The sequence below is a fragment of the Orycteropus afer genome, unplaced genomic scaffold (genome assembly GCF_000298275.1).
Source record: "Orycteropus afer afer isolate SDZICR_OR568_19922 unplaced genomic scaffold, OryAfe1.0 scaffold00004, whole genome shotgun sequence".
In the NCBI taxonomy this organism is placed as follows: Eukaryota; Metazoa; Chordata; class Mammalia; order Tubulidentata; family Orycteropodidae; genus Orycteropus; species Orycteropus afer.
In genome coordinates, this window is record NW_006921591.1 from 15901718 (window position 1) to 15911995 (window position 10278).

The following is a 10278-nucleotide window of genomic DNA, read 5'->3' on the forward strand; positions in this document are numbered from 1 at the left end:
TTTGGTCATGTTGTCAGAAGGGATCATTCCCTAGAGAAGGATGTCATGCTTAGCAGGGTGGAGGGTTGACAAAAGAGGAGGAGGCCTTCAACAAGATGGATTGACACGGTGGCTGTGATGATGGGCTCAAGTATAGCAGGGATCATGGAGCTGGCGTGGGATCGGGCAGTGTTTTGTTCTGCTGTGCATGGGGTCGCTATAAGTCGGAAATGACTCGATGGCACCTAACAACAACAACAACAAAGTTTATGTTAAATGTTATCTTTCAAGCAGTACTTTCAGCTGATCTGATGACAGACTAATAGGAAATAGGTGGAGCTCATTCAGGTCATCAGGTGACCTACTAACCTACGAACAAGGCCTCTAGGGAATCAGTGCTCCTGGGGAAGCTTTGCTGGACATGCTCTGTGTATGTGCAGAGAAGAGATGATACATGATGCTCAGTGAGAAGAAGGTGGTAGAGGTCTCGGCTGTTGACAGTTGCCACATAACAGCAAGAGATTAGCCAGGATGGTTTGCCACAGATGGGACTACATTAGCCCTTCTGGGACAAGCCTTCCAGCCTGAAAAAGCATGTTGTCAACAGTTATGTGCTTTGTTCTGAGTGATGGCTCAGTCTCTTTTCTCACATGCCACAGCAAGTCCGTCAGTTCTATGTCCAAATTTATCCCCAGCCAAATGATTTCTTGCTATCTCTGCAGCTACCAGCACAGCCCAAGCCACTGTCATCTTTTGTGTGGACCACTCCTTGCTTCCAGTCCCCACTTTTCAAATCTTAAAGTTGATAATATCTCTGCTAACCCTTCCAAAGGCTTCCAATGGCAAGTAATCCATATTTCCTATCAATGCTACAAGGCCACACTGGATTTCTCTCTGCCCTTTGAACACATTTCCTTTGTTCCTGTCTCAGGGTCTTTGTACTTGCTGATTCCCTCTGCTCAGAGCTCTCTTCCCAAGATATTTCAATCACTGTCTCCTCAACATTCAAGTCTCAAATCAAGCATCACCTCCTCCATCAAGCCTTCCTTAATTATCCTTGCACAGTAGCCAGACCGTCCTCTAGTTGTGCCCTTGTCCATTTACTTTCTTTCATTTTCTTTATGGTCTTTATATTGTTTGTTCGTCTAAATGTTTATTTTCACTCCACTTCTTCCATGTCAACTTGGAATATCAGCCTCATGCAGCAAGACCTTTGTTTGCTTCCCACTGTATTTCCAGCATCTTGCACAGAACTGGGCACAGAGTTGTTGTCGCTGTTAGCTACTGTTGAGTTAGCCCCTTACTCATGGCAACCCATGCACAATGGAAAAAAACACTGTCCAATCCTGTGCCATCCTCATAATTGATTGTAGATTGGGCTATTGGGATCCACAGGGTTTTCACAGGCTGATTTTCAGAAGTATATTTCCAGGCCTTTCTTCCTAGCCTATCAGTCTGGAAGTTCTGCTGAAACCTGTTCAATATCACTGACAGATGGCTGTGCATGAGATGCATTGGCCAACAATCAAACCCAGTTTCCCACATGGACAGCAAGAATTCTACATGGATACACCACTACCCCTGGGCACAGAGTAGCCATTTCATAATTTTTGTTAAAGGAAAGAGTGCTTTACAGAAGGAGAAGTGTAAATCATGGAATGAATGACTCCTTCAGCCCCAGTTCTTATGCACAGGTCACATACACCTTTCAGTATTCTGAGTGCAAAGCACAGTGGTACACAGTTATCAATGCCTATAATTCATGGCCATATTTCTAAAAAAATTATCCATGTTTGCCTTTCAACCCTAAAAATAACAAGGTGGGAGCATTGCTATTCAGATGTATGCAGAAGAAATAATATACAACTAGTCATCCTTTCCACTCTGGAAATAAGTGAAAACTAACCACACACAAAAAAAGAGAGAAAACCTCACTGCCGTTGAGTCATTTCCGACTCATAACTAGGCCTCATAGATTGGGTAAGACAAGGTTAGATAACAACATCATCTTTTTTGTATTGAAGCAAACCACCACCAACCCCAGCCCTTGAAGTCTCAGTGTCCTCAGTCTAGGGAATCATGCCCCTCTCCCTGGGAACTATGACTGAGAGTAGGGAGTCCCAAGCCCTCAGTTGTAGTTGGAGGAAAGTGAAATAAATTGAAAGATTAAATGAGCCTTATCAATAATTTGAAATTCTTTTTCTCTCCAATTCCAGGTCATGGTTCAACGACGATTAGTCAATATGCTGAGTGTTGTTCGTGAAATGGACAAAGAGGCTATAATGGGACGATTCCGTCAAGGAAAAAAGTCATTGTTAGGTAAAATGTACCTGTGAAGTAGAGTGATGCTTAGACTGATAATTTCTCTAAGCATGAGAATTATGACAGTAGCTGAGTAGAAACAAAACATTTTCATAAATCATGTATATTAGTTTCCTATTTCTGCTACAACACATCACCACACACTTAGTAGATTACAGTTCTGGAGGTCAGAAGTCTAAACTCAAGGTGCCAGCAGTGTTTTGTTCTTCTGGAAGCTTCAGGTAAGAATTCATTTCCTTGCTTTTCTGAGCTTCCAGAAGCTGCCTACATCCTTTGGCTCATGGCCTCTTTCTCACATCACTGTAACTTCTTACTTCTGTCATCACACCACTTCTTCTCTGATTCTGACTTCCTGCCTCTTTGTGATCATTGTGATCACATGAACCCACTCAGATAATCCAGAATAATATCTTCATCTCAAGATCCTTAATTTAATCACATCCACAAAGTCCCTTTCACCGTGTAAGGTAACATATTCACAGGTTCAAGAGATTAAGATGTGGAGATCTGTGGAGGATGGGAAGGGTATCATCATTCAGCTGACCACATCACATAACACAGACCACCTCCATGTCAACTTTTCCAAAAATATCTCCCCAGTTGATAGTAAACAAGTTGACTCAAGGCCAAGTTGTAACATCTATGAAATTTGACTATAGTTCCAACCTCCTGTTTTGTGTGCAAACCCTCCTGAAATCAGAGAAACTAGGATTGTTGTCATTTGTCATTTATACTTTCTGATTGACTGAGTCTAGTGCTGTCTCAACCTAGTGTTTGCATAGAAAGCTTTTTATCTCATGTTGTGAGACATAACCCTTTGTTGTTTAAATAAATTTCAACCCTTTGATCCCCAGGCTAGCAGGGACTCTTGGGTGCCTAGTCTCAGTAGCTTCTGGGCATCTAAAAGCTATACCACCATTCTCCCAATATATGTATTTCCAATCAGTAAATCTTATGCTGCTCCATTAAAAAAAAAAAAAAAACCTCAGTGCCATCGAGTCAATTCATAGTGACCCCCACTGGGTTTCCAAAACTGTAAATCTTTACAGAAGCAGACCGTCCCATCTTTCTTCTGCAGAGCAGCTGGTGGGTTTGAACCACAGACCTTTTGGTTAGCAGCCAAATGCCTTAACCACTATACCACAAGAGCTCCTTTATGCAAGTCCACAGGTAGACCCTAATCCTTCCAGACCCTCTTTTCCCCCTACAACTTGACCCTCTGAGCCTAGCTTAGCCTTCCCCCTGCTCTTTTTCTTTCTCTCCACCAATATCCAAATGTGTGTTTTGTGTTTTCCACGATATTTTACAGCATTTTAATTATTTATATTTTTTTCATCCTGGTAAATATCTCTGGTATTTAAGTTTTAATAAGGAAACTGTCTTTATTTTAATTTTATTTTACTTTATTTAATTTTTTGCATTACGGTAAATTGAAGTCAATGTCATGAGACAGTGTATGTGAACTTCTGTATGGGAAATGAATTTGTTATGCAAATGTTCACCCAAATCACAATAAAACAAACAAACAAATAAATAAATAAAACGCTAAAAAAAAAAAAAGAACCAAGGACTGAAATAGAGTGTAAAGACAGACTTGATGTGACACTGAAGTAAGACAGTTAAAATATACTATTTTTTTCTGCCAAAATGAAAGCTTCTGGTGTCCTCTACTCATTGGATGGAGAAAGAACTTGGTAGACCAATAGCTGCATACTAAATGCTGTGCTGTATTTGCTCCAATAAAGAGATGACATGTACAAGAACAACAACAACAAAAAGGCATTGTAAAATTTGCTTGCAAATTATGTGTGGATTATCTATAAAATGTCTTCATATACTTCTTTCGTTTAACTTGTTCCTTCTCTGATAAGACAAAGAATATTCATCAGAGATACTTTAATTAGGAATTGCAGTTTGGGGAAGTAAAAATAAAATAAAAGTTTAAAAAACTAGAAAGGGAGCTGAGGGAAGGATTGACAGAGGAACTGAAAATGAAAAACAGAAAATATGTGTGTGTATTCTTTTTGAAATAGTGTGTTATAAATTAACTGGTACATAGCAAATATGCAGCTAAAGACAACTTTATATAAAAACACTTTAAGAAACCCCCTAACAGTACTATCTTTGTTTTTTAACCATAGAAGAGAGTCCCTCCAGATACCTCTTTCTGCCTGGGATCAGTCAAAATGATTATTCCGCCCGGTTCTCTGTGACACCCAAGGACGTGCTTCCCTTTGCCTTCCCATCCTACAGGCCTCCTCAGGCCTCTGATGAGTTGGTAGGTGCAGTTTGACTGTGGGGTGGGAGGTAGGTGTGAGCAGATGGTGGCCGGAGAGTCATGAAAACAAGCCCTAACCTAGTCTCAGCCCCTCACTTCCTCCTGAGGTCCCAAGGGAGATCTTGGCCAGGGAATGATGACAAATGGGAACCCAGGATTCACCTGTTGCCAGCTGCCTTGTCCTGATACACCTTCAAAGAGCTGCCTGCTACAAAACCCAGCACTGAGCCCCTCCTAACTGCCTGAGAAGCAGGCCTGAGAGTAGAAGAGCAAAGAGGGAAAACCAAAAGGACCAGTTTGGGCCCCAGGAGGCAGACTGTGCTCAGCAGAGACCCTTCTGCTTCCTGGCAAATGGGGTGAGCCCCCACATCTGAGACCTGACCTATTAATTAGTGTGTGGCCCCAGAGTATCTAACCCATCCAACTCAAAATTCCTTTCATCTCTCCTCTCTCTATGTGACAGGGGGTGTTATAGCTCCTCCCTTTTCTCTTATAGGCACAATGATGCATTATAATAAAAATAATTGCTAGCCCTTACATTGCATTTACCATGTGGCAGAAAGCATCTTAAGACCTTTAGTTATATCAACTCATTTCATCTTCAACAAATCTGTGTTATACATTTATCATTTTACAGATGAGGGAACTGAGGCACAAGGTCACATAAACCAAACAAAACCAAACTCACTGCCATTGAGTCAATTTAACTCATAGCCACCCCTTCTTGGGTTTCTGAGGCAGTATCTCTACGGAAGTCGATTGCCCAATCTTCCTCGAAGGAGTGGCTGGTGGGTTTGAACCACCAGCCTCTCTGGTAAGCAGTCAAATGGCTTAGGCACTACGCCACCAGAGCTCCTCCATAATGTGGATGGATTTACTCCTGGGTTCTCAATTCTGTTCCATTGCTCTATGTGTATTAATGTACCAATATCAAACTGTTTTGACTATTGTGGTGGTGTAGTAGGTTTTCATATCAGGCAGTGTGAGGTCTTCTACTTCTTCTTTAGTAGTGCTTCATTTATATAGGGCTCTTCCATTTCCATATAAAGTCAGTGGTAAGTTTCTCCATCTCTCTAAAGAGTGATGATGGAATCGAAATTGGGATTGCATTATATCTGTAGATCACTTTAAGTAGTATTGATATTCTCACAATGTCAAATCTTCCTACCCTTAAGCATGGTATATTCTTCCATTTATGAAGAACTCTTTTGGTTTCTTTTAGTAACGTATTCTGTAGTTTTCTCTGTTAATAGGCCTTTTGTATCTCTGATTGGATTTATACCTAAGTATTTCATCTTTTGGGTGGCTACTATAAATGGTACTTTTTTCCTGATTCCTTTTCAGAGTTCTCTTTTTTAATGTAGAGGAATATGACTGATTTTTGTATGTGGATATTTACCCTGCCACTTTGCTGAATCCTTTTATTATGTACAGTAGTTTTCTTGATGAGCCTCTGGGATTTTCTTATACAGACTCAAATAGACATCTGCAAATAGAGATAGTTTTACTTCTTTTTTGCCAATTTGGGTGTCTTTTGTTTCCCTTTCTTGCCTTATTGCTTTGGCAAAGCCATCCAATACAATATGAAATAAAAGTGGTGATAAAGCACATTCTTGCCTGATTCTAATCCTCAAGGGGAATATTTTAAGTCTCCTTTGACAATAATGTTGTCCTTAATCATGTTGAGCAATTTCCCTTCTATTCCTATTTTGCTGAGCGTTTTTATCAGAATAGGTGTTGAATTTTGTCAAATCCTTTTCTGTATCGATTGACATGATTATGTGGTTCTTTTCCTTTGTTTTATTTATGTGATGGATTACATTGATTGTTTTTCTACTGTTGAACCATCCTTGTATACATGGTATGATTCCCACTTAGTCATGATGTATCATTTTGTTGATATGCTGAAAGACTCTATTGGCTAGGATTTTGTCGAGAATTTTGCATCTATGTTCATGAGGGATATTGGTCCATAATTTTCTTTTTCAGTAGTGTTTCTGCCTGGTTTTTAGTTATCAGAGTTATGCTTCCTTCATACAACAAGTTTGAGAGTATTCCATCCTTTTCTATATTCTGGAATAGTTTGAATAGAATTGGTGAATGTTTGGTAGAGTTTGCCAATGAAACCCTCTGGCCAGGATTTTTTTGTTGGGAGTTTTTTTTTAATGACCCATTCAGTTTCTTCTTTTGTGATGAGTCTATTCAAATTTTCTGCTTCAGATTGTGTTAGTTTGGGTAGATAGTGTGTTTCTAGAAAATTGTCCATTTCTTCTAGGCTTTCAAATGCATTGCAGTACATTTCTTCATAGTATTCTGTTATATCCTTTTTATTTCAGTTGTGTTTTATTCTGTTGTGATGTTGCCTATTTTGTTTCTTATTCATGTTATTTGAATATTCTGCTTTTCCTGTGTTAAATTTCCCAGAAGTTTGTCAATTTTATTAATCCTTTCCAAGAACCAACTTCAAGTCTTGTTGTTTCTATTTTTCTGTTTTATTTATTTCTTCTCAAATTTTTATTATTTCCTTTCTTCTGGTGACTGTGGGCTTTTTTTGCTGTTTTTCTAACTTTTGGAGATGTTGAATTGAGGTGTTGATTTTGCTTCTTCCTTCTTTTTTGATGTATGCATTTCTTGCTGTAAATTGTCCTTGAAGAATTACATTTGCCGTGTCCCCAAAATTTTGGCATATTGTGTTTTCATTCTCATTTGGTTCAAGGAATTTTTTTATTTCTTCTATTACGCAGTGGTATTTAAGCAGGGTGTTATTCAGTTTCCATGTATGGGATTTTTTTCCTTTGATCTTTCTGTTGTTGATTTCTAATTTTATAGCACTGTGATTTGAAAAGATGCTTTGTAGTATTTTGATGTTTTAAAATTTATTGAGGCTTGCTTTGTGGCCTAACATGTGGTCTATTCTGGAGAATGTTTCATGTGCTCTGGAAAAGAATTTATTTTGTGCTGTTGTTGGGTGAAGTGTTCTGTCTATATCTGTGAGGACTAGTTGGTTGACTGTGTTATTTAGATCTTCTGTATCTTTGTTGAGTTTCTTTCTAGTTGTTCTGTCCTTCATTGAAAGTGGTGTATTAAAGTCTCCTACTATACTGTGGAGTTGCCTATTTCTCTCTCTGATTCTGTTAAAGTTTGATTTATGTATTTTGGGGCTCTTTCATTGGGTGTGTAGATACTTATGGTTATGCCCTCTTGTTGGATTGATCCTTTAATCATTATATAATGTCCTTCCTTGTCTAGACTTTTGCTAGTTTTTTTTCCTTAAAATCTATTTTATCAGTAATTAGTATTTCCACTCCTACTCTTTTTTGGTTGCCATTTGCTTGGTATGTATTTTTCCATCCTTTGATTTTTAGCTTATTTATGTCTTTTTGTCTAAGGTATGTTTCTTGTAGACAGCATATTTATGGGTCATATTTTCTTATCCATTCTTCTACTCTCTATCTCTTGACTGGTGCATTTGATCATTTACATTCAGTGTAATTATCAATAGGTATGAACTTACTACTATCATTTTGCTTTTTTGTTTTTGTTTGGTTTCTTTGGTGATGTTGAGGTTTCCTTGTTCTAAATATTTTTCTGTGCTGAGTTCAATTTGCTTATAGATTTTCTTATAATTTTCTTCATTGTTTTAGCATCTGCTGAATCTTTATGATTTTCTTCTTTCTTATTTTGGTGAGAAAGTTTATTAACTTTCTTTGAGGTTACCCTGTAATTTATTATTATCTTTCCAAGTTTGAAACAGTCCTTTGTTTCTTGATATCATCTTGGCTTCCTCTCCATTTCAGAGTTCTGTAACTGTACCATTTATTCCTTCTTCTTCTTTTTTTTTTTTTTAATTGTGATTTGGGTGAAAGTTTACAGAGCAAATTCATTTTCCATACAACAGTTCATACACATTTTGTTTCATGATATTGATTACAATCACCATAATGTAACAGCTCACTTCCTACCTCCTCCCTGTAGTTATCTTTTTCCTGTGTCCTTCTTTCTTGTGCATTCCTGTGTCTGAGTAAATAATGGCCATCTGATCGCCCATGGTTGATTGTTCTAAACAGCGTACCTACCTGGTGTAAATGTTCACCTGTTTATTGTTTGGCTGGAAGCCACAGGAGTGAGTTCAATTCCAGGCCCAAAGGGTGACTAGGGGCTATAGTCTCAGGGGTTTCACCCATCTCTATCAGACCAGGGAGCCTGGTCTGTTTTATGATTTTGAGTTCTGTTCCACATTTTTTTCCCATCCTATACAAAATCTCCTACACTGATCCTTTTCTGAGTGGTTGACAGTGGTAGCTGAGTACCACCTCATTATAATCTCACAGTCATGTAGGCTGAGGTTCGCATGGTCCACTAGTCCCTTGGACTAATTGTTTCTATGCATTTTGGTTTTCTTCATTCTTCTTTGCTCCAGACAAGGAGAAACCAACAGTTGCATCTTAGATTGCTGCTTGCAAGCTTTTAAGACCCCAGTCCCTCTTTTTGCTTTGTAGTTGTCCTCATTTACAAATTGACATCTCTGTTTCCCTATTTTCAGTCTTGCAGGTTTATTTCATTTTTGATCATTCTAAATCTGAGTTGATTTCAGGGTGATGTTGTCATGGGTCTCATGCTCAGGTTGTTATCTGTCATTGTTGGTTCTCTGTCCAAAGGACTTCCTTTAGTATCTCTTGTAAGGATAGTCTGGCTTTTACAAATTCCCTTAATTCCTGTTCATCTGGAAATATCCTAATTTCACTATCATATTTGAACAACAATTTTGCTAGATATATTATTTTTGATTAGCAATTTTTTTTCCTTCAGAGTTTGATATGTGCCGTCCCATTGCCTTCTGGTTTGCCTGGATGGTTTCTATCAAGACATCAGAGTTTAGTCTTATTGGTTGTCCTTTGTAGGTAACTTTTCATTTTTTCTGAGCTGCTTTTATGATTCTTTCTTTGCCTTTGGTTTTGTTAAGTTTGATTATGATGTGCCTTGGTGATTTTCTTTTGGAGTCTCCCCTGTTGGGGGATCATTGGCTTCTTAGAGTATTATTTTCTCATCTTTTATGACATTAGGGTAGTTTTCTTCCAAGAAATCTTCAACAATTTTCTTTGTGCTTGTTTTCTTTGTCTCTTCCTGTTCTAGAATCCCAATTACATATAAGGTATTCCTATCTATGGTGTCTCACATGTCTTAGACTTTCTTCATTCTTTTTTTTTCTGATCATTCTTCTAAAAGATTAGTATTAAGAGATTTGTGTTCAGTTTTGCTAATTCAGTCTTCCACAGATTCAATTCTGCTCATTTGCTCTTCTAAAGCATTATCTATTTCTGAAATTTTAGTGTTAATCTTCTACATTTCTATTTGCTGCTTTTGTATGGTTTCTAATTTTCCATTTGTCCTGTCAATTTGTCCTTGTGTGTGTATGTGTGTGTTTTAATTCTTCTAAAGTTTTCTGTGTTTTCCTTGATTTTTGTCTGTGGTTTCATTGATCTCAGTGTGTTGAAGGAACCTAAATATAATTATTTTCAATTCTTTATCAGGTAATTCCAATAGCATTTCTTCCTGCAGAAGGTTTTCTCATCCTATATTTTGGTCACTTGCTTGAGCCATCTTGCCCAATCTTCTATGTGATTTGAAGTTCTCTGTAGTCTCTGAGACATGGTGGTGTTATTGTATTTATTTGGTTTGCTTCGCTTTTTTTTTTTTTT

General features: G+C 38.0%; 1 protein-coding gene across 1 annotated transcript in view; it reads left to right on the forward strand.

Moving 5' to 3' along the window:
- Window positions 1-10278, forward strand: part of CFAP221 (cilia and flagella associated protein 221) — a 246524-nt gene that overhangs the window by 130105 nt on the left and 106141 nt on the right. Inside the window, exons 14-15 of the mRNA XM_007937787.2 lie at window positions 2196-2298; window positions 4443-4579. Coding sequence (XP_007935978.1) covers window positions 2196-2298; window positions 4443-4579 — 240 coding nt within the window. The remainder of the gene's footprint in view (window positions 1-2195; window positions 2299-4442; window positions 4580-10278) is intronic.